The sequence below is a fragment of the Hipposideros armiger genome, unplaced genomic scaffold, assembly GCF_001890085.2.
Source record: "Hipposideros armiger isolate ML-2016 unplaced genomic scaffold, ASM189008v1 scaffold_129, whole genome shotgun sequence".
In the NCBI taxonomy this organism is placed as follows: domain Eukaryota; kingdom Metazoa; phylum Chordata; class Mammalia; order Chiroptera; family Hipposideridae; genus Hipposideros; species Hipposideros armiger.
The window spans coordinates 1791625-1818379 of record NW_017731479.1 but is presented as its reverse complement, the minus strand read 5'-3'; the positions used below and the strand labels follow the sequence as shown (position 1 = coordinate 1818379).

Here is a 26755-nt window from a genome sequence, read left to right as displayed (position 1 = left end):
GCCGGGCGGCCGCCGGTCGCGGGGCGCGCCGAGGGGCTCCGGGCCGCGCCAAGGAGAGCTGGGGGCCCGGAGCTGCGGAGCAGAGGGCCGGGCGCGCGGGGGCCGGGGCCGGGGCGCCCAGTCCACTCACCGCGCCTGCCGCTGCCTCACGTGTGACCTTGGTCAAGTCGCGCGGTCCCTGGAGTTGGAGAGAACCAGGTTCGAGTCCTGGGGACTACCAGCTTCCTCACGCTGTGACCTTGGGCAAGTTGTTGCGCCTTTCTCAGCCTCAGTTTCCTCATCTGAGAAGTGGGGACTTGCCGCGCTGGGTGGTGTGAGTATTCGATGCGCTAAAGCTGGAAAAAGTGCTTAGTCCTTGACCTGGCGTAGATGTTAGCTATGGATGTGGTGATCAGTATTCTCGTAAGCCTCAGTTTCTTCCTCTGCAAAGTGGGGGTATTCCCAGAACCTGCCTCCGGGGATCACTATGAGGCTTAAATGAGGTAAGGCAGGTAGAGCGCTTTGCACAGGGCCTAGCCCATTCCTGCCGAATTATTATTACTTTCTCTGTGTGGCTCCCTTTTCTCACCTGTAAAATGGAATAATAGGACCTGCCTCACTGCGCTGCTTGAGTGTTCAACGAGATAATGCACACACACTGTTCAGAACAGTGCCTGGCACACAGTGAGTGTTCAGTATGCATTTGCTCTTACCTACTGTGTATTAGATGTGATTGGACGGGGTCAGCCAGAATTACAAAAGTGCTTTGGCCATGTCCACACTCTTGGAGAGCTGCTAGCTCAGTGGACGGCAGCATCTCCAGTGCCTAGTGCAGTGCCTGGCATCCAGCAGGTGCCTAACACATATTTGTTGAATGAATGAATATTAAATGTCCTTGGAAGGGATAGACTGGTTTCTGGGAGAGGATGGAGGGTTTTAGAGGTGTTTGGAGTGTGGCAGGTAAGCAGGGTTAGGGGGGTGACCCAGAGGTCAGGGAGAGGCCCCAGGGGGTTTATGGGAGCATAACTCAGGTGCTGGAATTATATGATGGGGAAGAAGCCTTGGGAGCACGCTGAGTTTATAGAGCAGACCTGAGTTGAGTGCGGGCAAGGGGGTCACGTGACTGGTGGCACAGGTCAGGTTGGTGGTGGAGCCCATGGATTGTTACGGAAAAGAGGGGCCTAAATCAAAGGGGTTGTAAGACCCTGATGTAGGCGTGTTGGGTGACAGTGTCGTAGCTCTGCCAGGGAAGTGGGTGGATTTTGGTCCCACTGTGGAGCTGGGTTGGGATGTGGTTGGTGGTTTGGATCAGGTGAAGGATGGCTGAGGTTTCCGTGGTTACAGGTAGAAGGGGAGAGGTGAGGGGAAAAGTTAGGGGCTAACTCTGGAGATTAAGAGTAGCTGTGGTTGGGGAAGGAGTTAGTTAGAAAGGAGGAGTTTGTGGTTTGAATGAAAGAAAACCAGACAAGCTGTATAGACTTGCTCCTGGAGGTCGCCTCTGGCATTCCTCTGGGTCGCGAGGCCTTCACTGGATTGGTTTCAGCCCTGGCCTTGGTTCTGAGGGGCTGGCACCTCGGTGATCTCTCTCCTTTTGGAGTTCCAGTCAGCCCACCACGGTCAAGGGTCCTTATATCCCCCTGCAAGACATCTAGGGCCAGTGTTGATAGCCAAAAATGAAAAGCATAAACTCAGTAAGAAGTTGCAGCTTGTTTTTCTCTTTGTAAAACCCAGGGGGATGGTTTTGCCCCCCTTCCTCAAAGTGCATTTTGCATGGTCTATTGATTTTTCACTCAGAAGTCAGGTGTCGGGGAAGATTCTGAGTCAAGATTTATGTGGCCTGACTCCTGATTCGGTCTGAGCATAGAGGACTATGTTGTGTAGGGGAGGCAGATGCTTTGTAGTTCAATGTCTCCTGATACTGAGCTGATACTCAAAGCCAAACGCCTAGGAAACTGGGAAATGGGTTAGCCATGGAAGTTCAAGCTAAGCTTTGGTAACTGAGCAAGCAGACAAGTGTCATACATTCTCCTGACCCGGGCTCCTTATGTGGATGCTTCCTTTGGGTTTATCAAATGATTTCACAGACATTCTCTCATCTGGTTCTCACCCATTGCCTGTGTGGTTTGTCAGATAAGTAAACTAAGGCTCTGAGGAGCTGACCGACTTGGCCAAAGTCGCACAGCTCATCAGAGGCAAAGCCAGGAGTTAATGCACAGCGATTGGTGTGTGTGAGCAGCTGGTGTCAGGCCTGGCAAACAGGCCCTCAGTGAATGCTGGTTTTTTTCTTTATAAACCTAGAGTTCTTCTTCCCACTCTCCCATGTTGTACATGCTTCTGGAATACATTCTCTCAGCTTCTGCAGCTCTTCTGTATGTTTAAGGGTCTACACTTTCTCTTCTGCTCTTCTGACATTGGTTCTGATGTGTAACAGCTTTTCGTCGGATCCATGGGGCCAGCCATCCTCATTCTTAGAACCCAGAGGCTGGAGTGGCCGTCAGAGGTCTAGGTAAAGCCTTTGCCTTTACAGAGGCGCGAACTGAGGCTCAGAGATGGGAAGTGACTTATGTGAGGTTCTACCGTGAATTAGTTGCTGAGCCAGGTTTAAAATTGAGAAGACTTTACTTGAAAGTCTAAAGGTCTTCAACAGTCTCAGACAGAAGCAAAGCGGAATGAGGGAACTGTAGCCCAAGGGAGGAGCAGGGCTGGGGGTGGGGACTTCGGTGGAGGCTCTTGGAGGACTAGAGCATCTGTGTAGCCCAAGAGGCAGAAAGCAGGGGACTGTGATGCAGGGAGAGCAGTGATGACTGGGAGTGGTGTGTGAGGTTTTTGCCAAATAAATCTATGTCTCCTGGTTACCAAGAGGCTTCAAGGGCCGGGCCTGTGCTCCTTGCAGGGTGAAAGATGATGGGGCTGGACTGGTTGGGTGTCACACTAGATAAGACCCTTGGGAAGCTGTTTACTTTGGCTGTGGTGAACCTAGATTGGTACCTATCACTTACTCCCTTAGGCCGGTGCTGTTGGATGAATGGTAGAAGTGTGTTTTCCCAAGGAGGCCTCACCAGGTATATTTAGGAGATGGCGTTTCTCAGGGTGGGTGTCTGTTCCTTTTAAAGGGAAGAGCAATGCTGGAGGTTGGTGACAGGCCCAAACTAAGGCTCAGAGGAGCTGTGACTGTGGTGACTGTAGTGGTCTTTCTGCAGCCTAGTGGTTCAGCAGCTCTGCAGAGGAGCTTGGGGGTGAGTGAAGGGGACCCAGAGAGGCCAGGCTGGAGGGAACACTGCTGCTTCATTGCTTCACGCAGGGAGAGCACTTCCCGCTTATCTGCTTTAGATACATGGGGGTCAGATACAATACATTTTTAAAAAAGGATTCTGCTGTCTCCCTCCACCCCCCCAAAAAAAGTTGGAAAACCACTGCTTTGGCTCCTGTTACTGCTGCAGTCACAGTGTTAGATAGCATAGCTGTCAGTGTGATTGGCATTCGTTTAGTCGTAAATTCATTGCACAGTATTTTGTTGGCGCCTACTAAGTGCTGGGCCTGGCCTCCAGTACACTGAATGTCCAGGGCGAGTGAGGCATCATCTTCCTAGAGGAACTCACAGCCTAGTGGCCGAGACACAGATTTTAGCTGAGTAAGCGGACCCAGAAAGCTCCAGGAAGAAGCAAAGGAGCCGGCCCTGCCGATGGGGTGTTGGCATTGGGCAGAACGCCGCGAGGGACCCAGCCCAGGACTTGGGCTCTTCTTGGGCTCAGCAGGAAGCCTTGCAGAGGCAGCAATGAGGAAGTGGCTCTGAGCAAGAGTGCTGCAGGCACAGGGGCTGAGCAGCAGGTACCCCCATCCTGCCAGTGGGAAGGTCAGAATCAAGTTCATTTCATGAAGCAAGTTTTCCTGGGCCTCCCAGGACAACTGACTCACCTGGAGAAGCCTCCAGATAAGATCAACAGAGAGGACTGCCCAGAGAGGATGTCTGGGTTCATTAGGGTTAGTGAAGTGCAGCTGAGGATGGGGTTGCAGGCAGTGCCCCCTCTGTGAGGAGCTGCTGAGAGCTACGGGCTCCTCCCCACAAGTATCCACATACACTCAAAATTTGATTTAGGGACTCGGTGGGTTTTGAGGCCCTAGGTGAAGAGCTCCTCATATCTAGCTTTGATAGCATTGCTGCTAAAAATCGACCAGGAGTGAGATGCAGGAGCCCCTTTGGGCTCTTTTTTATTTTACTTCCTGAAACAGGCACAAGAAGACTGCCCAAGCAGAATGTATTGGAAAGAGCTTTAGCGCTGGGCAGTAGACAGCCCTGGATTCAGCTCTCAGCTGCACACTTCCTGCGGAGGCCCCTAGGCCAGCTGCTTAGCTCCTTTGGAGCCTGTTGCCCCATCTTAAGAGATGCAGCTGGAATTATAGGAGCAGCAGCAGAGTGCCCACTACACACAGTGTTCTGTGCGTGCTAATACCTTCCTTCTGTGGTTGATTGACCCAGCTGGCCTTAGAGGCGGTGGGGGCAGGGATGGGACAGGAGGACACAGGACAGGTGTACTTGGCAGGCTAAAGCTGCTGTACGTGGAAGTCAAGGGAAGCCCAGCTTACCAGGGCTCTGCCTGTTCTGGGAACCGGTGTCCCAGGAGGTGCTGTGACAAGGGAAATGCTCTGAGCCCACGGGAGCTGTTGGGCGGACACTCCCTCCCCACTGATCCAGCTGGCAGTGACATCAGCCAGGGGAAGATGGCTGCCAGTCGGTTCACACTATCTGAGCCTCAGTTTCCTCACCTGCAAAATAGCCCTGATGATCTCAAGGGTTCTTTCCAGCTCTGCAGTGCCCCGTCTCTCACCGCAAACAAGCTGAGGCTCCATACATGATGTGCAGGTTTTTAGGGACCATGGTTTAGACACCCTTTGGGGCAAGTATCATTTGGTTGACCTTCCCCTGCTTTATTTCTGTCATCTGGTACCTTCCTCTGGGCTGCTGGGGCCTCACCCTCGGCGCAGGCTCTGGGCACGAGCCCCTTTCTCATCTCTCCCTGGGGCATTTGGGGGCGGCTTATCTTACACAAGGACGGAGGAGAAGGTCACGGATGAGTGGGAGAGATGTTCTTGGTGTTGGCGGGTTAGGGAGGTCAGAAGCAGCGTTGAGGAGGGAGAGGGGTCCCGCTGAGCTGCTTAGGAGTTAGGACCTGGGTGTCATCTCCCTGAAGAAGGAAGGGTTGGGTTGGAGGGAGGGGACCCGCGCCTCCTCTCATCTTCTGCTTTTTCTCCTGCAGGTGTGGGCAAGAGCAGTTTACTGTTACGATTTGCAGACAACACTTTCTCAGGTGAGTGTGCCCCTGGGGTGCTGCTGGGGCGTTTCGGTTTTGAAATCCCTTTCCCTGGCGCCAGAGCACACCTGCCTCTGCCGACTGTCGGAAACCTTGTCGTCCTGGTTGCTGGCTGAGGGAAAGGGTGAGGCGGGGGGAGGCACATGTTAGAAGTCTCGGGTCGGTCTTAACCTGTCTTGTTCAAAAAAATCTTTAGAGGCCCATCCTTTTGCCACGCAGGGTCTTTTTTGTGCCCTAACGTTTACAAAAAAGAAAAAGTTAAAAAAAATGTACAAGTTGGTACATGCCTGGGTAAAATTCAAACAGGAAGACTCAATCAAGTGAAAAATGAAAGCTGCCCCTTCCCTTTCCCCCGTCTGGTGCCCTGGGAGCCTCTGTTCAGTGAGATGTGTGTCCCACTTCTCAACTCCACATGGGGGGGGGATCAGCAGCGTGTTACCCCTCAGCCTGTGAAGGATCACCCACCCACAGCTGTGGGAGACCTCTGACCTCTGTTTCTTTGGAGTGGCTGGAGGTTTCGCGCATGGGTGCACAGCACTCACTACCACTGCTCCTTTTTTTTTTTTTAAATTGGGGAACAGCCAGTCATTCGGTCATTCGTTACACATTGCTTTCATGCTACAATGGCATAGTTGACTCTTTTGGGGAGGGTGCAACTCACAGTGGCCCATGCGGGGATCGAACCGGCAACCTTGGTGTTACCGGCACCACGCTCCAACCAACTGAGCCAACCGGTCACCTCACTACCAGTGATCTTGATACCTGCATGCTTCCTGCTTGCTTCTCTTTTCAATGGTGCTGCATTTCTTGGGATACATTGTATGTTTCTTCTTGTATAGAAGTGGGGAGACTAGGGCAAGGGGCTCTGTGCATTTTTCACACCACTCTCAACTCAGCTTTCAAAGAAGCGGCCCTAAGTGAACTGACACTCCCACCGAAGGGGTTTAAAGTGCCTGGGCCAATGCTGATCAAAGCTGGGTCCTGGTAGGCATTTTTGCTAAGCCTGTTGGCAAAAAGTGCCATCTCGTTTAAGTATGTGCTTCCCAGGTCACTGAAGTGAGACATGTTCTCCTTTGTCGAATACATCGGGGTTATTGCACAGGCTTCGTGTCGGCTTGGCCTCTCTGATCCAGGATGAGACGTGACTTACTGTAGAATTCCCTGTGATGCGATTGAGGACTGAGCTACAATTAGGAAGTGATTCCATGGCCAGCGCCTCGCTCGGTGGAGAAGTGTGTTTCTCCCGACAGTAGCTCTGCGGCACCACAGTGGTGTGATGTGGAAAGAGCTGTCTTCTCTGTGTGACCATGGACGTCCCTCATCTGTAAAGTGGGGCTAAGCATCGTCCCTCCTACAGAGGGGTATTGAGAAGGTCACCTGCGATATTACAAGTCAGGGTGCCTGGGAGTCGGTAACCTCACTGTACATCCCAGCGGTTTGTTGTTGCTGGTACCTTCTGTTCAAGAATGGTAACTAATGGACAGCTTCTCATGATGCTGAAAAACATTCCTCTTCCTCCTTATGTCCCTCGGACTCCCCATCCTTTCCAGGGCTGTTTTTTGCAGTGTCTCTCCTCTTTTTGTTTTTACTACTAGTATCTTAGTTGATTGTCGCCTGCAGCATTACAGCAGCTCCTACCCAGCCCTGCCCAGACTGCTGCATTCATCTTGCTATCCCTGCCTCCGGCAGGGGCACCCCTCTATGGAAACCTCAGCGGCCTCTGCAAGGTTTCTCTATCTCAGCACTGTTGCCACTCTGGGCCCTGGGGTTCTGTATTGTGGGGGCCATTCTGTGAAGGATGTTGAGCAAAACCCCTGGGTTTCACCCACTAGATGCCAGTAGCGTTGCCTCCATGCTCTGTTGTGACAAACAAAAATTTCTGCAGACACTGCTTAATGTCCGCTGCAGGGACCCCATCACCCCCAGTTGAAAACCACTGGTCTTCATCATCTGTTTTCAGCTCACCTTTCCAGCTTCTTTTCGCATACTGTTTGTCATTGTTTCGTTTCATGCTCTGGCTCTCTCAGCCACCAGCCACCAGCCACCAGCCCTTTGAGTGTCTGCAGCCCTAGGTGCTGGGCCACACTCCTTGGCGTCATCCAGGGCTCGCAGAGGGCCAGCGGCTGGCTTGTTTTCTGAACTTTTTCTCTTTCTGCTTTGCCTCCCTTCTTTTCCTCTGGGTGGGGTGTCTTCCCTGTCCCCCCCACCCCCAATCTCAACCTTTGAAATCTTATCTGTTCTTTCAAGATAGGCGAATGTGACTTCCTCCCCAAAGCCTTCCTTGATCTCCACCCCACCTTGAACTTTGACCTTTACACTTTCGACACTTTCAGAGAGAGAGTGGTGTGTGTGTGTGTGTGTGTGTGTGTGTGTGTGTGTGTGTGTGTGTGTCCGTCCGTGTGTCCCCGTCCGTGCTTTCTGCAGCTCTGTGTTATATTGTAAGCGCCATATGGAGTGAGAACATGCTGTCTTAGCATTCGGGCCTTTGTAAGCCTGGACAGCACTGTTCCATTGGCCAAGAGTTCTCTTCAACTCAATCTTTCACACAGGTGCCCCAGGAGAGCTATTTACAATGCAGCTCATGCTCTGATTGAAACCTTTCAGTGCCTCCCTGTCACACACAAGAGGAAGTCCAAGCTGTGGAAATCAGGCCCTGAGATCAGGCCTCTGCACCCCTACCTGCCTCTGACTGTCAGCTTGACCTCACGTGGCCCCCCTCCCCCCATTGCTATTTTTGCTGCAGTCTCCTCTGCCTGGAGCAGTGTTTTTCAAATTGCAGGTCATGACTTGTTTATGTGTTAGGATGTTAATTTTGTGGGTCATTTAAAATCTTTGGAATAGAATAGAAAAGAAAAAAACCCAGAGTGTATGATAGGTCTCCCACCATTCTCAGGCCACAGCTTAACCTGTCTGTGACTGGGCCACTCTAATTCAATCCCCTCCTCACAGTCACATTCCTGGTTTTATTTCCTCTGTGGCACTCATCCTCTTGAAATTGTTTTCTTTACCACTTAGTTTCATTGTATCCTGTCTGTGGCACTCACCTCAACTGTGGGCTCCACTGGAATCCTACACAGCAGGGACCGTGTCTTTTCTTATTCAGGGACCTTGAATGTGCCAGGCCCCTAGAGTGAGTGGGCGGTGGGGGGAGGAGGGGGATTGTGGAGCCTGGGGTCACCTGGGCAGTTTAGGGCACAGTCTAACGTGTGCGTGTGTGTGTAGGCAGTTACATCACCACGATCGGAGTGGATTTCAAGATTCGGACTGTGGAGATCAATGGGGAGAAAGTGAAGCTGCAGATCTGGGATACCGCCGGGCAGGAGCGCTTCCGCACCATCACCTCCACGTGAGTCAGGCCGGCCGGCCCGCACCCTGACCCCTCCCACGGACAGCTGGGCACACTTGAGCGACTAGTCCTGGGTGTTGGTAGAAATGTCTGTGGTGGGCCCTGAGGCTGTTGGGAGGTGGCCCCTTGCAGGTCACAGTGGGTGGTGTCAGGCTGAGCCCTCTGCTTCCTGAAGATGTGGGAGGAGGTGGGGACGAGCCGTGGCCACTACCGGTGGGTGGGCAGTGGCTGAGCACCCTGGCTCCGGGGCTGGCAGGATCAGACACGTCCGTCAGCCTACCCTGTGGCCTTTGGTTCCTTTGTCTGTGAAATGGGATGATGATGATATTGGCTTCAGCTGGTGGTCAGACGCTTAGTAGCAGTTACTCTGGCTGGGTGTCAGTTGCAGCCTCCCATTACCCACCCTGACTTCTTGGAGCTGGCTTCTCTCTGTTGGGAGGCCTGGAAGGGGCACTGGTGCGTAGGAGGCCTCCCTAACGCTGGTTACTGGGAACCCGGCTGTCCCAGCAGGCTGCCCTCCTGTGCTGCTGCCATAGTACCTTTGTGGTTCTTAGCTGCAAACAGGAAAACCCAGCTGGAGCTCCAGACGGCAGGAGTCCTGTGCAGGGGCTCTTGGTTCTTGGGCTGTTAATGGAACAGGTTCCAGGAAAGAGCAGAGCTTTGAAGGCAGACAGTTCGGAATTCACATTTCTGTTCTGCTGTGTGACCTTGAGCAAGCTGCCTAAACTCTCTGTGCTTGTTTCCCAGAGGGCTGTCTTTAGGCGTTGCTTTAATGCTGAGTCCTATGTGCCAGGTACTCTGTGCTTCGGCTTCATGCAGGTGGTCTCATGGAGCCCTCCACAGTCGGTACTATTATTGTCCCTATTTTACAGGTCAGGGCACTTCCGGAGGGGCCCTGCTCCCAGTGAGCGGCAGCCCAAGCTGCTCACGGTGGTGTATGCAGAGTAGGAGCCGGGGGCTGGCCCGTAGTCGTTGCTTCTTCCTTTGCCTCCCGCAGGAGTCCGCCTGGGAATGGGGGCTCTGGGGAAGGTGTTTGAGGAAGTTCCCAGCCAGAGAGCCCTTTCCTCCCTTCAGCATGGAGATGGGCGGACCCCAGGCTGGTGCGGGCTCTTCTGAGGGAGGTGAAACGATGGAGTCCCTGCACGGTGGCGGGGAGTGTGGGGGGGACTCCGGCGGGAGCTGGTGGGGCAGGGAGGGCCGATAGGCAGGAGAGGGGGCGCGGCCCTGGGCAAGGGGTTTGAGGGGCTGGATCCCGAGCAGCTTCTGTGGGTTTCTGTCACTGGGTTAGCCCTGCAGTGAGCACGTGTGCGCCCTGGTCTGTGACTCCCTGAAACCCCAGGGGACCCCAGTTCGGGGACTGCCCTGTGCAGCTTTTTGTGGCAACTTCTTTTTTTCCCTACGGCTACCTCTGATGAGCTGCCTGAGCCCCTGTGTGTCTCAGCAGCTGCCAGCGAGGCCCTAAGAGGGCAGCTGGGGTCAGAGGCTCCTTGGGGTGGGTAGCATGGACTTCTTTGTGGGGGGCCCGTGTGTCCAGGCCTGAACAAGAACAAGACCTCTTGGTCAGATCAAGGCACTGACCCCAGATATAGTTCCTCTGGGCTGTGACTGTCACTAAGGACATTGCCTACTTCATTTCATTTCATCCCGATAAAGAGGCCTGTGGTTATCTCCATTGTATGGATGGGAAAAGTGAGGCCCAAAGAGGGTGAGGTGACTTAGCTTGGTTGGTTAGTCAGGAGTTGAAATGAGGTCCGTCTGATGCTAAAGGTCTTTCGTTTAACCAGTCCCTGCTCTCTGCTGGCCCCTCTCCCTCAAGGGACCTGGGCCGAGGCGGGTGGCAGATGCTCTAGGGCCTCCTGTGGGTTAAAAATCAGTCACAGAGTTCGGGGCAGCCGAGAATATCGGGCCTGTGGGGACCTGGGATGCCCCGGCTGTTTTAGCAGAGGAGCCACAGCCGCCCCCCACCCCCACTCCTGCCATGTAGTCAGCTCCTTTCAGGGCGGGGCAGGAAGGGGGTGAACAGCCTCTTTTATTCTGTTGGGGAGACTGGAGCTACTCAGCTGCCTGCAGGCAATGTGTGTTAGTTTCAGGGTGCTTGAGAAAGGGGGCGGGTGACACTGCAAGCTGGCAGCCTGTGGGCACCAGCTCGGCCCCTGCTGGCCGTCTTGTCTGTCTGGGGATGCTGAGGGTAGCTCCATCTCGGTGTCCCCTCCTCTGCCCCTCATGAGGCAGGAGGCACTACAGGCTATGTTGAGGGACCATGGAAAGACTCGACACGTGGTGAGGGTAGCTGGTGAAGAAGGGAGGAGTCTTGGACTAGTTCAGAAGTTCGTTCTCTTCAGGGGTTGGGGCAGTTAGGGTACACCAGTGTGGCCATTTCTGGTTCAGGACATTAAAAGAGAAACTAAAGTTGCATCCTGTTAGCCTGACCAGAAAGAGTCCTCTTGTCACCCTTTCATGGTTCCTGGTCTCTTGGTCGCTGGGGTTTGCTGACCCTGAGAGATGTGGCTGGGGGTGTGGGTTTAGGGAGAAGGTAGTGAGGTGTTTGATAGCGCGGTGAGAGGGAGAGGTGACAAGGAAGGGAAACCCCTTCAATACCTGGTCCTGGACCCAGGCTCCGTGACTCAGACCCAGGCACCATGACTTTGTATGACTTTACTCGGGTCACTCATGTCTTCACTGGTAAAATGGCGACCCTCCTGTTTGTCATACCAGGTTGTTGCAAAGATTATGTAGTGGACATAAAGCGCTGGGTGCTGTGCCTGGCACAGAGCTAGGTAAGGCGTGGTGAGTGGACGTCATGACTGGTGGCAGTGCTAACAGGAAGCCCAGAGGCACTGATGCGCTCCTTGCCGGAGCTCTGAGCCCCCAACCTCATTCCTGGACTAGTTCCCTGTCTGTGTTTTCTTATAAAGGCCCCTTCCTTACCTGGGCCCCAAAGAAGGTGGAGGTGCCCAGAGGGCAACGGGGGCTGTGTGCTGGGCTGTGGCCATAGGCATTTCGTGGCATCTTCAGTAGTCTTCAGCAAAGCAGAGTTTGGAAGGAAATCCATTCTACTGCTCACACTTACTTTGCTGGCCGGGGACAATCGTCTCTCCCCCTGGTTCCTGGCTTGCACTCTTGTACCCGTTCAGGTGGGCGTCCACCAAGCTGGTAACGTGGTGGTAACCTGGCACTCTCGGCAGCAGCTGCCGGAGGGCAGGGGGCCAGGGCCAGGCCAAGAGCTGGTTCTGGGGGCCCAGTGCCTAGATGGCTCAATTGTTAGGGCTCCCCAAGGCAGGGGGCACTGTGTCCTTGGGAGGGCAAAGCAGGGGTCAGAATGAAGCCCTGGGAGATCTCAGCGGGTGTCTTAGGGGTGGAGCAGTGGGGTGGGGGAGACTAGTGGCCCTGACCCCAGAGTACAGTAGAGGCTCCTCTTGCTCACAGCCTTGGTAGTCAGCTCAGGGAAGCGGCCTTCACTGCTGCCTTCCATGCCGTCCCTTGGTTTTCTCCCACCTTTGTCAGGGGTCTCAGATTGTCATTGAAAGAATATTAATAGTTATGGTTAAGAGCCACCATTTCTTGACTGTTCACTACTCGCCCACCCTTGTGAAAATGTGCGTTATCCTCCATTCCTCGCAACCACACCAAGAGTTAAGTACTGGTATCCCCATTTTAGAGTTGAGGAAACTGAGGTGTGCCAATGTGCATGCAGTGACCTTCCCAGGGTCCCACAGCCTTTTCAGAGATGGAGCTGGGTTGGCCTTTGCCCTGTGGTTGGGCCTTGAATGTGAAGAGTTAGTCAGAGAGCTGACGGGCAGGCAGACGAGAATACAGCTGCGCCCACCAGCCCAGCTGCCCCATCATTGCTAAGCTTGGTACCTAGAACCGCAGGTCTCCCGCAGGCTCGGGCCGAGTGCTCAGGCCCTGCTACGCCTCAGGAGGATGGAGGTGCTTGGGGCTGGGCCAGGTGGCAGCCAGCATGTCGGGGGGAAGCAGCCTGTCAGCCCAGGAGTGCGGCCCCTTGCAGGCAATGGTTCTTACCTCGTAATTCTCTGAGTGAGAATCGCTGCAGCTCTGGGGGGATGTCACCTGCCATGGGGTCAGAGAAGGCACTCACGCGAATGAGTGGGGACATAGTGTCTGGAGGGGAATGGTTACACCCTCCAGATCTTCCAGCTGGATGGTGGCATATGTGGGCGCCCTCTTCCCGGTCATACCTGCATGCCCACGCTGTTCCATGCTCTGCCTGCCACCAGCATGGATGAGCCTGGAGTGGCAGGATGGGGAGGGAGTGCAGACCTTGGTACATCTTCTAGGAATGGCATTTTAGTAAGATTTCAGGGGAGAAAGATTTTTTTTAATTTAAAACAAGGATAGTGATAATATGTGAAAAGCAAAAGTTGCCTGAATTCAAAAATTAAAACAAGAACTTCAGAGACATTTCAAGCTCGTGGCAGACCCTGAACAAGCTGGTTGGCCACCTTGGGGCCTTGCATTCCCTCCTCACTGGGGCCCTGGTGACAAGTGTGAGCAGCAGCGCTGCTGAGCCCCCCACTCCTGCTGGCCAGGACGCGGTTCGAGAAGGTGCAGGCGAGCGAGGCCCGGTGGAAAGGAGACGGGGTCTTGCTGGACAGCGTTTGCCCCTCGCCAGTGCCCCGGCCGCTGTCTGGACGAGGGCGGGCAGGGCCGGGCGAGGGGCTGCTCCTGTGTAGGCCGAAGCTCTGACGCAGACCCTGGCCTACAGGTATTATCGGGGGACCCACGGGGTCATCGTGGTGTATGACGTCACCAGTGCCGAGTCCTTTGTCAACGTCAAGCGGTGGCTTCACGAAATCAACCAGAACTGTGATGACGTGTGCCGAATATTAGGTGAGATTGGACCCACCGGGGTGGGGACAGTGGGCTGCGCTCCCGCAGGGCCGGGCTGACTTTGCTTTGCCTTGAAGTGGGAAATAAGAACGATGACCCTGAGCGGAAGGTGGTGGAGACGGAAGACGCTTACAAGTTCGCCGGGCAGATGGGGATCCAGTTGTTTGAGACCAGCGCCAAGGAGAATGTCAACGTGGAGGAGGTGAGGCCTGGGCCGGGGTGGGAGTGGGGCCCCCCTCTGCACCACCACCGTGGCCCGCCCCTCCCCGCTGCTCGTCTTGCCCAGGGTACCCCGTTGGCCCCCAGAGAATGTCACAGGAACTGCCGGCTACTGAGTGGCTGTGTGCCAGGCATAGTGCTAGGCCCTTCAGCGGTGTTAGCTCGTCTTATATCTCAAGGCTCCTGGGTAAATTAGTCCCGCGTTTCAAATGGGAGGCTGAGGTTCCAGCTTAAGGAATAGCACTTAGCTTGCACTAGGCTGAGTCAGACGTAGACCTCAGCCACAGCCACGCAGAGTTTCCACTCAGTCCTCCGCCTCCTTGTCCCTGCCCTGGCCCCACTACTGTCCCCTCTTCCTGCTTTCTGGCCTTCCCTGGGGCCTTGGCCTCCTTCCCTGTGGCCTCCAGCTCTCAGGTGAGCCCCTGCAGTGGGCCACACAGCCCCGCAGCCTGCGGAGCCCCCGGCAGCCTCCCTTCCCTTCCCTGGGCCTGCTGGAGAGCAGGCGGGAGTCTGTGGGACAAAAGCTGGGCCACACCCAGGGTTTGGGGGGAATCCTGCCTTGTGGTATGTGGAGTCCAGAGGCCCAAGGAAGCTCGGATCCTCACTGGGTCCTTGACCCCAGGAGCCTCCGAGTCGGGCTAGGGTTAGGATCACAATACACGCCTTTCTGCTTGGGGACCTGGGTGGGTTCCGAGTGACCTTGGGCGGAGACTTAGCTCTCCAGGCTCCATCTGTTCCTTCTGTACATTGGGGTGGGCTGAGTCCCTGCCTCCCGGGTTGTGAAGCAGCAGCTACTTGTCAAGTGCTTGGTAATTTCCTAGCAGAGGGACGGACAGGACTGTGGGGTGGTAGGTGGGTTCCACTGGACACTGGCATCGCAAGGATGTCGTGGGGTGGTCTGGGGAAGGCTCTAGGCGGGACGTGCAGTGAGGTGGCATGCAGTGGGCAGGCTCTGGGTCCGTTTAGCCTGTCACCAGAGCAGGGGCACCTTTATGTGTCTTATCTGAAGATTATAGCTAAAGGAAATGGGTTCGTTCCTCCTCTTTAAAAGAAAAGACGGGAAAATTCTGAGATCGACTTCCCCAGGACACAGCTCATTGGTCGTTGATGCTGTTCCTCTTTGACCTTTATACTTTCCCACCTCCTTCTAGAAAGGGTTTGAGGACATACATACCAAAAAAATTCATAGTACAAATAGAAAGCTGGGCCCTGGGACGGTTGCGCAGCCGTGAGGTGGCCGCCCCACCAGGTCTGAGGCCTGCCCTGCCTCCTTCCTCCTCGCAGATGTTCAACTGCATCACAGAGCTGGTCCTCCGAGCAAAGAAAGACAACTTAGCGAAACAGCAGCAGCAACAACAGAACGATGTGGTGAAGCTCACAAGGAACAATAAACGAAAGAAACGCTGCTGCTAATGCCCCACCCAGCCCCCTGCAGAGACTGCACTGCGGCCACGCCCCGGCCCGAGGCCCACGGGCTCCTGGGGGACAGTCTCAGTTTCATGCCGTTATTTAAAGAATTCTCTCCACGTTTTTGTATCTGGAGGCGCCATCGGCACTTCCTCCCCTCCCCCTCGAGTACCAAGAAGGTGTTGGACAGCCTGCCCTTCCCTTCTGGTGCCCCCGCCCCTTGGCCAAGGCGCCTGGGCCCAGCGAGGACGCTGCCAGCCGAGCGGACTGATTAACCAGAGTTTGTACATAATGTATATTGCTTTAACCATCGCGTCACCCTCGTCCTGCTCTGGCTTTGCTTCCCTAATGCCAGCCTGCTGCAAAAGACCCTCCCCTCCCCATCCCATCTTACCGCCAGCAGCTTCCTGAGGATCAGCATTGTGTTCTAGCCACGTCTTTTGCCGACCTGGGCTGGTGGCGTGGGCTCCATGTTACCTGTTCTCTCCTGCAGGCCGTCGTCAACTTCTGTCCCTGGGTTTCGCCCGTCTCCAGGGCCTGTGCCATCTCTGTGCCCAGCCCCGCTCCCTTCCATCCCCACCCCTACCCCTAACCATTCTGGCAGCTGGGGAAGCCTGGCCTTGAGGTAGGCCCGGGGTTGCTATTACAGGCCCTGCCCTAGGCCGGCCCAGCCCTTCAGTTCCGCAGGATCACTCCTGCCCTTTGGCCAACAGATTTCTTGTCCTGCCTTCTAGACGCCTCTGAGCTACAAACCCAGGGGAGCCATAGCTTCTGTTTATACCGACCTGTTTCAGTTCCGGCAGAAAGGTAGGGTGTGTTTATGTAGGGATGGGGCTTAGGAGTGTGATTTTTAACAGATAAAATGAAGCCAAATCAATCTAATTAAGTCCCTCACACTTCCCCCCCCCCCCTTCCTGAGGTTTGGTTGGCACAGCAGCAAAAGTTGTAGCCTCCTTGCTTTGAGTCCAGTGTTTTTAGAAAAAGTGAATGGCTTCCTGTCATTGTGGGGCCGGGCTCTTGGCACAGCAGCAGCTCTGCCTTCCTGGACGTTTCTTGGGAAAGAAGGGGCCTCTCGCCCTTGTCTGTGTCAGCCCAGGGCCTCCCACTGAGTTCCTGGGTCTCTGATGCAGCACCAAGGCACCTCTGAATGTGGGGGTGGGTGCTGTTGGTTGCTGGACTGTGGGGACGATGCCGCGGCGCTGGGTGGCAGGCAGCCTTGCCTTGGATCACTGACAGGACTGTGTTAGGACAAAGGTAGCATGAGGATTTCTTAGCAGGTGGGGCTGGGAACCAGCCAGCTTTGACCCGCCCTTGGTCCCGTGGAGGAAAAACCAGGGTTATCTGCACTTGATTATACTGTCCCCTTCCCTCCCGCCGCGGGACACTTCACCTTTCCCCTAAAAGGATCATGTAACCTGGGATAATTTATTTCAACACCATGATGCATTTTCGATTTCCTTTCCTATGCGATTACCAGGTGAAGAAGCCCTGAGTGGACAATCACATCACAGATCACGTTGCAGATTTTCCACCTTAACACTTGGTGGGTTTTTAATCAATCAGAACTGGGGGTTTCTCTTCTGACCTGTTTCTCCACATCCCCAAACTGCCAAAACATCGTGGTTCCATGTGACAGGCCCTCACTTTGGAGTCACTGGAAGAGGTGGCCTGGGAGGGCGATGCTGTGGAGGGCGGCTGCAGGGCCAGCTGGTAGGCAGCCTTGTCTGGTTGGGGGGCCAGGGGCAAAAGCATGGTCTCTGTCCTCAGACTATCCTGGTTGATCATGGGTCCTGCACACATGCGCAGGGCCCGGGGCTCCCAGGGTGGACGGCACACTATTCTGAGCATTAAGGTGATGCCAGTGTGGCAGTGCTTGCAAATTCAAACAATAAGAGGAGGGGGGTCCTGGACACTGCCAGCCCAGGCTAGAAACCATCATGGCTTCTGACAGCTGGACCCAGACCCAGTGGTGGGGTAACTTTGGTGATGACAGTGTGCCTGTCCCGCTGTGTTAGTACGCATGGATGGGGGGTGGGGGTGGGGGGCGCACAGGGATGGACCGACGTCCTGGTGGACCTGATGTGAAATTCCTCTTGAACAAAACTTTTAAATGGTTTGCTAGGATTATTTCTGTATTGAAAGTTTCTAATTATGCTTTTTAAAAAAAGGACTAAAAATAAAGGTTCAAGCTGCCAAATTTTCTTCAGGGTCTGTTTCCTCTCCTCCAGCTGTGCTCTGGGTGGGCCTGCCTTCTTCCCCCCATTGTGTCCAGCTCTTGTTTGTTCTCGTCCGAGTCCTGCACAGGTGCCTCTTGAGTCCCAGGGACACTTTTAGAAGCCAAGTTCATTCTCTCCATGAAGGGTCGGTCCAGGTTGAGCTGCTCCGGTCTGACGTATTGGCCAGGAGCGCACGTGGTAAGATGCCAGGGGAAGTGCCGTGTTTATTCTCTGCGTGCCCGGAAGGATGCAGTGGAAGCTTTGCCTCTAGTGGTTTCTTTCTGGCTTGAAGTTTCTGCCAAGGCTTGGGAAGCAGTGCCGCGAGGGCCTGCCTGTGGCTGGGCAACTGCACCACTGGCAGGGAGCCCAGGCCCGGGTGGGCATGGAAGGCGGCGCCTTTGGCCACTGCTCCCAAAACAGCTGTCACTGACAGGACATCTCCACCCTCCAGGAGAGGGGGGCCCCTCCTGGCAGAATCGGCTGGTTGGGTCCCAGTGTATGAGGTGACCTCCCAGGTGCGTGGGGGGACTCACTACTGCTGCCCCTTCATGCCAGCCAGGAACGATTCTGAAAGGTAAGCTGTGTTCCGACCAAACCACCCCTCCAGGGACCCAATGACTGAGGCGAGAAGGTCTGTAGAAATTCATTTTATTCTTAGACTATTTTCAAAAGAAGCAGTGGTGCGCTGTTTTTCTAAAAATATGCCTTTATAGATTTATATATAATATGTATATTATAAAATCCATACGTGTATTTACATGATTGCTACATACAAAATTACAGCACTGTGGTATGTACATATCTACAGGCACATTCTTTCTGCTCATCCCTGCTGTGCTTTCCCAGCTGAGGGGGGTGGGTGGCCCTTGGGAAGCAGCCTGCGGCTGGCTCAGCCCAGGGGCCTCAGAGTCAGGGCCTCAGCAGGGAAGGTGGAGTGGCTGCTGAGGATCAAGGACAGAAGCAGCAGGTTGGGGGGCTTATCCTGCAGGCCTGGTGGGCAGAATCTGCAGGCATCCACCCCGTGTGACAGCGCTGCCCTTGAGGTGGAGCTGGCTGACCGCTGACCCCTCTGGGGCCATTCTCTGGCCTGGACTTGCTTGGCTGAACCAAGCACTTGTATATGTGAGGCAAGCAGGGGGTGCTGTGCGAGGAGGATGAGACCCCCGCTCGCAGCCCTGGCCCCACAACGGGGAAAGGGCTGGCTGACTCAAGTCTGCAGAGGGGAAGGCCCGCCAAGGCCTGGGCGGAGGCCAGGAGGGAGAGCCGTGGCGCCCAGGGGGCAGGCCCTTCCTCGTCCGGGCTCAGGACAGCCCAGCCGCCAGACCCACTGTGGCTGAGCACTTGAGAACAGCCCCAGCCATCAGGGCTGGGTCTCCTGCCCACAGAGGCGCTCCTGGCAGTGGTGCATGCATGTGGGTGAGGGGCCACCTCCCCTTACTCCCTGGTCAGGGACTGGGGAGGGATGGATCTCAGACCTGGGCTCGATGCCCTGCAGGACTAGGCCCCCAAGGCTCAGGCCACTTGGGGGCAGCAACAGCCTCCTGAGGCATGCAGAAAGGGCCTCCGTTTCTCCTGTCCCCCAAATTCCACAACAGGAGGGCAGCAGCGCATGGGGTTGGGCACGGGGAGCCACCGAGGGGCGGGTGTGTTGTGGGCCGCTCTGGAGGCAGCCTGAGCTCTGCTCAACAGCAGATCCTTGGGGAGCCCAGGCCGGGCTTGGCTGGGCGGTGGGGACAGGGTGCCTGCCTGTCCCTGTGTGGAGGGACGACTCCAGAGGCCAGCAGGCCCTCCGGGACAACTCGGGCCCCCATGTGGGTGGGCAGTGCAGCCACTGGGCTCGGCCTAGGGGGCCCTTGCATGCAAACACTGTACCCTGGGTTCTCACTTGCACCCCCTTTCAGTCGCCTCCAGTCCACCCATTCTCACTGGCCGGACTCCTCCCAACTTAAATTCTCCTGAAGAATGAGAAGAGCCGTTTGCCTTCAGCGGTGCTGGGCTCGTCCCCGCGCCCTGCGCCGTGGGCCCTGGAGAGGGCAGCAGCAGGCCGGCTCCGTTCCTTCAGGTGCGTGTCCATCAGCTGCCGGTCAATGACCCTGTGCATGTCATCCTGCAGAGGGCAGAGCGGAGGGGGCTGAGCGGGGCACTGACCTGGCGCTGGGGGTGGGCAGGGAGGCAAGGACGGGAGATGAGGATGAGGGATGAGATGAATGAGCGGCTGCAGGCAGGGTTGCCCTGACCAAGAAAGCAGGTGTAGATGCAATACCAGGACACACGAGCCACGTGAGCCCTCCAGTCTCCTCAGGGCTTGGGCTCGCCTCTCCTCACTAGCATTCCCTCTGGGCTGACCCCATATATGGTCTGTTCTCTATAGGTCCACAGAACGGCTACTGCTGACACCTCCCTGTCTGTCCACCTCGGCCACCGGCCCCACACCAGTGCCTGGCCCTTTCTGCCCCGCCTCCTGTGTCTCCTGTACCTCTCACTTGGTATACCCCCCACCCCACTGCTGACCACCACCCACCCCACCGCTGACCTCCAGCTCAATGGCCTGGCCTCGGGGCTTCTGCCCCCTTTTCCCCCTTCAAATTATTGCCAGCCTGACTACTGACACTTACGCACTGGCAGCTGCATATGGCAAGGACAGATTCCCTGGGTGCCACCCTTGCTCATCACCATCTTCAGGGCTTGTCTTGTTCCCACAGGCCCATTTCTTTTTGGCTTCCTCACTGGGGCAGCACCTTTCCCCTTCCAATTTGTTAAAGTTGCCTAGAAAACTTGCCCAGACTTGACGTTACAAAACAGCTTTTCCTCCAGAGGGGCTTCCACTCTATTCTAGTTACTAGTTTCCAATTCTGTGCAAGGCCCCACTGGACAAAGGCATTCTGCCACTAACGAAGTATGAAATCACTGCTTTAGAGAGAGAAGCAGCCCTGTCCTGTTCAAACCAGCGGGAAACCTAACAAACATCGGCCCGATTCCTTCAGCCTCGAACCTCGCGGGGTCTGAGCAGCCACTCGCTTGATGACGGCAGGAAGTGGGGCTGGCGGGGCCTCACTCCCTGAGCAGCTTGTCCATCACCTCCCACACTCTCACCCAAGCTCTCACCAGTGGGTGTCACTCAAATGTTTGCAGGTTTCCGTGTGAAACAAAGGGACTTTCTTGGCCATGTCACCGGGTAGGTATGGAACTGTTGTTCCCTCCATACTCACGTCCTGCTCTCCTCTCCTCCCATCCCTTTCTTCATATTCAAATTCCTTCCCGCACCCCTTCTCCCAGAAACCGGAGACACAGTCCATACTTCCAGCGTTCCAGTTCAACCTCTCGGCACCTGAACTTGGCACATGCTCAATAAAATCTATGTTGTTAATACAACAGTAGGAATGTTAAAGCATTCTTTAGAAAGAAACCCTTTCAAAGCTGCCAGTGTTTATTCTGGCACCTTGCAAACTGCATTTTGATACTTTAAAGTTTGTCAAGGTAACCCCCTGGATCGTATGTATCATTTTAGAATAGTATATACACATACACGAACTGCTCTTAAGTCCATGCCTGCCGTTACTTCTGTGGGCAAAACAAGCCATTTATAAGGAGGTGGGACCAAGAAACCAGGAGTCAGCTGGTCAGAAATGGCTCAGACTGTCAGTACTGGGTCACGTGATGCAGCATTCATTGGATGTGATGGTGATGGGAGGACGGAGGCCGGGGCTCAATGGCAGGGCACACTGCACAGAGATGACGCTGGACCCCGGCACACAGAACACGGTGGGCCATGAAAGAGGTGGCAGGGGGAGGGGGAATGGGACGAGGGCTCAGTCTCACCTCAAAGGCAGGAGGGGTGTACAACTAAAGCTGTTGATACGGGAACTGAGAAAGGCCACTAGATCAGAAACCAAAGGAGCCAGATAGTAAAAAGCCCTGAGGAAGCAAACTGTAGCCAGGAGAGAAGAGAAGAGAACAGGAGCAGTAAGCTGGGGAATGGCCAGCTGGCCGAGGAGCCAGGTACCAGCTTGGGGGTCAGTGCTCCTGCAGCCAGCTCAGCAGGACCCCTGGAGGAACGGTCACCGTTAGCCTGCCCTCCACGGCGGGGTTTGCTTGGTAAAGCCGAAGGTGTCTGGTTAGGATTTCTTGGGGAGCAAGGTGAAGAGTTACACCCATATCCTGAAATTGTACTACCCTAACCTCATCAAGGAAAAGCAAGTACAACCCCGGGGCACCCATGCTGGGCCTGGGATGGGGCAGGCTGCACGGACTCTGAAAACAGCCGTCCTAGAGAAGGACACACTGACTCACTTTCCCCAGGCTCGCACAGGACAGTATTCTTCGGAAAAAGGAAGCTGGCTTCTGAGAAAGGGAAGAGCAGTAGCTGCCAGCAACCTGAGGGTTGCTGAGCTATATCCGCCTGTGAATTTTCCCTCGGTCACACAGGGCTTCCTGGGCCCTCCATGCTAACAGCTGAAGGAGGCCCCAGTTCCAAACCTGGAGGTCACCACAGCCCCAAACAGCACGACCTGGGGCTCATCGCTCTAGAGAGCACCCTCAGGCATTCTGCCCCACGGACTGGGGAGGCACAAGCCCTCCATTTCACCAGGTGAAGACGGGGGTCGCTGCTCACCCACGCACCTCGGACCCTCCAAGATCAAGCTCTCCTTCTTACAGTCTGCCTGCCTGAGTGCGCAGCCCCCTCCTGGAGCCTGTCTCCCCTCCCCTTACCTGCCAAGCCTCCAGCTGCTGCGAGAGGTTCAGTTTCTGCTGAATGGCATCCAGCAGCTGGCTGTTCAGAGACATCATGTCCACCTTGCACTTGGCGAGTTCCAGCTCCACAGCGTTCTTCCTGCAAACAGACAAGCCAGGGGGAGCATGGACACCCTGTGCCAGAAGCACCAGGTTCTTTACCTGGGGCACCTGGAGTCCACAGGACGAGGAAACAGGCTCTGATGCCAAATTCACAACAAACAGTAACAGTAACTATGATGCCACCTGGAGAGGGCTGGGGAGTTCGCAACATGCTTTCACCGACATTTTCTCAACTTTCCTAACCAACCTGTAGGTGAAGGGGTTATCTGTCACCCCATCTCACAGAAGAGGTTGAGAGTGATATTTAAATCAGGACTGGAACCCAGAGGAAATCACAGGCCTTACACACAGCACTAGGGAGCTGCTGATCCCTCCCCCAAAAGGCCAGTCGCAGTGGAAGGTGGGGGACCTTGGCTTCCTGGTCCCCTCCTTTTCACTAGCAATGCCCTGCCCTTAAGGGATCTCAGAGATACACACATCTGCAAAGGTGGCCACACAGCACAGTGGTGATCACCACAGCTAATCCCAGTAGCCAACAGTTAGGGGACTGGTGGTAAATTTTATGATGGGTCCAGTCCCTAGTAACAGGTGTGACACTGAATATTCACCGGCAGTGGGGAAATACTCATAATGTATTTGGGCCTGGGGGAGGAAAGCACCAAAAACAAGGTCTGGTACGATACCTGCTTTGTAAAAAGAAAAACTGTCCGTGTGTATTTGAAGGTCATAGACCAAAGGTCTACCTGGTTATCTGTGGATAATGACTGCTGATGGGTAACACACATTTGCATTTTACATTTTCATATTTTGACATATTTCACACATTATTTTGTAAATCTTCCCCAACACTGCTGAATCATAGCTCAATGTAACAACATTTTTTCGGTGAGGGGAGACGGGAATGTAAAGTGCTAACCCGGCAGCTTCTGTGGAGGTGGCACTGGATGCCCAAATGAGCATTGTTTAGCCCTTGTCTTCATCAACCTTTAATTACCTTTCACATTCGAAACGACAAAAACTAGTAAAAGTGTCCTCACTGCACAGGGCTACCGACCAATGTGCACGGCCCAAGGGCAGCTAGAGGACTCGCCTGCAAAGGCCGCCTAGCTGGGGCCTCAGGAACGCAGCCGACTACACCAAGCTAAGCGCGGCCCCAAGGCGGAGCAGTTGGGGTAAAGCGTTCAGGCCACCACCTGACCAGCACTTCCTCTCGGGCTTTCAGGCCACCTCCCCTGACACCCAACTGCCCCAGAACGGCGCCCCGCCCACCCTTCCTAGAGGAGCGGCTCAGGCCAGCCAGCCGCACTCTGGTCCCTCTGGTCCGCCCGCACTGCAGCTGCAGGGACAGGAGTCGAGCCTGTCCAATGAGCACCGGCGTCTCAGAGGCTGCACCGTCACAGCCCCTGCCATTGGCCAGTGGCAAACAGCGGAAACCCTCCCCTGGAGCCGGTTGTCATGGACGCCCAGGCAGCCACTCCCTCGGTACTGGAACGTCAGTACCTTTGATGCCCCGCCCCGCCCCGCCCTGCTCCGCCCCGCCCCGCCGCAGCCTCATGAGCTCCCGGCGTCTCCCGGCAGGTGGCGCCACGAGCAACCCGGAGACCCCGAAATATGCTGACTAATGCCGCCGGGCGGAGGGGGCAGGTCCAGTGGCAGCTGCTGCACGCTGGGCTTAGAGGAGGTCCCCTGCCAGAAAAACTCCTGAAGCAGGTCCTGCCTTGCCCTCCTCCACATGCCAGCCTTGTACTGCACCCTCGGGAACGTCTGCTCACTGGGGAACCTCGGTGCTTATCATTCATGAGAAACCCGAGGCCCGGAAAGCAAAGCTGCAGAAACCACTGATCGATATACGAGTATTAAGCAGCTTTTAAAAGGGATATTTCAAAGGGCTAGCAGAATTATTTATTTACGCGAAACCACTAGTAACTGACTGATTCCTTTTGTTTTTATAAGGCAGACTGCTAGCCACAAATTTTGTTTTTAGTGAGGGCTTTTCGCCTGCCAGGAGATAAAATTTGTTGCTTAACTCTTCTAGAACCCATCTATTGCACAGGATGAGAAATGCCTTAAGATTCTTGCAGCCCAGTGAAGAGAAGGACATAATTTTCCTTGTAATCATCCATGACTACACATTAGAATCACGGGGCAGGTCAAGGGGACACTTTTTAGAAGTCGCCCCAGACCCAGAGATTCAGAATGACTTGTTCCGGAGGGGGCCCTGGCATCCTAGGAGTTCCCAGATAATTCTGAATGGCAGCCAGGACGGAGAATCAGGGATGACGTATATGAAAGCATATAGTGTCAACTCTTAAGGTCCATATTTAAATGATTCCTTAGGTCTGTTGTCTCAATTCTTGTACACCAAGAATTCCATTTCTCAGAGACAAAAAGAGAACTGTCCCCCTGGAGTGATCTAACACCCTCCCTAAGGTCCAGCCCTGGTCTACGGGGTCCAGGAAGGATGGGGGCCTCATGCAGGGTTCTCCCTGGTCAGGGCAGAGAATCTGTAATAGGACTTAGGGAGGAGAGTTTGCAAACCTGCTCAGACTCCAAGAGGTTAACTGGGCTCCTTGACAGCAGGCTAGGAAAGGCATGTATTTTAAGGTTTCATGGAGGTTGGGTGGCCTCCTCTGTCACCCAGGTGTCAGGGCACCGTTCCACTTATTTTAACGGAGGGGGACTGGACAACTTGCTGCTGCTTCTTTCCTGCACCCTGGTACTTTCTCTGGTTGTATCTCCCACCTCCCATATGCTGATGACAGAATATGGTCAGAACTTGATGTTCAGCTTCTCTAGTTGAGAAAAGGGGATCAACCAGGCTCTACTTCTAACTTCCTTCTGCTTTTTATCCCCAATGGGCTTCCACAATTAGTACTTTAATTTTACCATTTTATGCCCTAATTGTGTGACACAATTTCACCTTTTGTTATTCATCAAAGTATGCTCCCACTCCAAAATATCACACTGCTCTTCAAGTATCCACTAATTAAATCTACCAGGAATCTAGTGGCAAAGATACTAAAGAAAGAGTGAAGACAGGGAATATATAAAATGGAGTCACTTTAATCAAGCTGCTAAAATGATTAACATTGTGAAGGCTGAGGCATGAGGAAAGACTCTATTCTTGCTTTACTAGCCTGGAAACTTAAATTTTTTCAACTTTCCAGTCCTGGGTCAATGTCTGGATATTCATCTGGATATATACCAGACCTCCAGATAACCCTCTTATTACCCCCCTGAAGGACTCATGTATCCAGACCACCGGATGTGACCAGACCCTCCTGGCCCCCATCCTTGAGACAACCTGGCATTCATCACCCAGACCGCCTGACATCTGACTGACAACCGTCCTGGACCAATCCTAGGGCTAAGAATGCAGAATTTTAGGAACTCTTAACTTACCTTTTTTTTTTTTTTGGAACACTTCTGAGTTTTTGCCTAGCTGTATTCTCAGTTTGCAAACACTAAGAGCCTTGAATAAATCTTTATCATTCATTTCTAGCCAAAGCCTCCAGTCTCTTTTTGAGATTGTTTGACAACACATAGGTTTGTGAGCCTCACTGGGTAAAAATGAACTGCGGACTGATAACCTGATATGGGGTTCTAAGCAAATAGAAAAGGGGACCCAATGGTAAAACTAAGAAACAGAGATGATGAAAATGATTAAAGAGAACATTAGGGTGGGGACAAGTGTGTGTGGAAATGAGAAGGCGGAAGGTGTGGGGAATTTTAAAGTCAGAAATTAAAATGTGTCCTATTATTTTTTTCAAAGGCACATAGTATCTAATTACAAATTGTTTCAAATGATCTCATTCAGCTTCCTGACAAGCAGCCACATGGTAAGGGGCAAGGATGTAGGAACAGGAGTCAGAGGCCTGAGGTAGAAGCTATGTTTCCTCATCCGTAGAATTGGAATGAAAAATTTTTACTTTTTGCTGTGGCTGAGAGGATTAAAGGATGAAAGTGTTTTATAAACAATAAAGTGATGCACAAATGTTGTTATTAATGTGCTATAAAGCGTCCCCAAAGCAGACAAGTTTTTAGTTCTTTTTATCTCCTTACACTCAATGAATAGGGTAGTCTGAGTGGATGATAAACAATTTACAGCGGGTTGGGAATATGTCAATAGGTGTTTTGCTTGCGTATTTCCAAATTTTTTGAATTTCTTCTCTGCTAAAGAAAACCCAAAAACATTTAAAAATTACCCAATTTACTGGAAATACAGGGGACAGAGAAAAACGTTAAATGACGCTCTGGGGATGCAATTACACTCAGGATGTAGGAAAATGGTGAGACAAATGATCCAGTTTCTTCAATAAATAAATGCAATACTAAAAAACGGAGGGGCAAGTGTTACAGACTTTTGGGACATATCAACTAAATGGGATATATGGACTTTGGCTTCTGATTCTAATCAATTATAAAAAGACAGTTATGGAACAACAGGGGAAATGTGAACCCTGGATACCAGATGATATTAAGACATTGTAAGTTTTTTTCAAGTGTGATAACTGTCTTATGGATGAGTGTTTTACAAAAAGAATTTTTTTCTGGTAGAGATTTAGACTGAAGTGTTTATGGATGAGCTGATGGGATGTTCTTGTGACCTGCTCTGGCCCAGTCCAGTGGGGAGG

General features: G+C 53.8%; 2 protein-coding genes across 8 annotated transcripts in view; one reads left to right on the top strand and one right to left on the bottom strand.

The window, feature by feature from the left end:
- Positions 1–17308, top strand: part of RAB35 (RAB35, member RAS oncogene family) — a 20314-nt gene extending 3006 nt beyond the window's left edge. Inside the window, exons 2-6 of one of the 2 annotated variants that reach the window (XM_019649091.1) lie at positions 5235–5285; positions 8511–8634; positions 13361–13485; positions 13563–13687; positions 14989–17308. In XM_019649091.1, the coding sequence (XP_019504636.1) occupies positions 5235–5285; positions 8511–8634; positions 13361–13485; positions 13563–13687; positions 14989–15117 (554 nt within the window). In that variant the 3' untranslated portion in view covers positions 15118–17308. The remainder of the gene's footprint in view (positions 1–5234; positions 5286–8510; positions 8635–13360; positions 13486–13562; positions 13688–14988) is intronic. The other variant, XM_019649092.1, reaches the window with a different exon arrangement.
- BICDL1 (BICD family like cargo adaptor 1) overlaps positions 15905–26755 on the bottom strand; it is an 82314-nt gene continuing 71463 nt past the window's right edge. For 4 of the 6 annotated variants that reach the window (XM_019649085.1, XM_019649088.1, XM_019649086.1 and 1 more), the window contains 2 exons: positions 22038–22158; positions 15905–19434 (listed from right to left, as the gene is read on the bottom strand). In XM_019649085.1, the coding sequence (XP_019504630.1) occupies positions 19273–19434; positions 22038–22158 (283 nt within the window). In that variant the 3' untranslated portion in view covers positions 15905–19272. Of the gene's footprint in view, positions 19435–21146; positions 21256–22037; positions 22159–26755 lie in introns of all 6 variants that reach the window. The other 2 variants (XM_019649087.1, XR_002124739.1) reach the window with 2 other exon arrangements.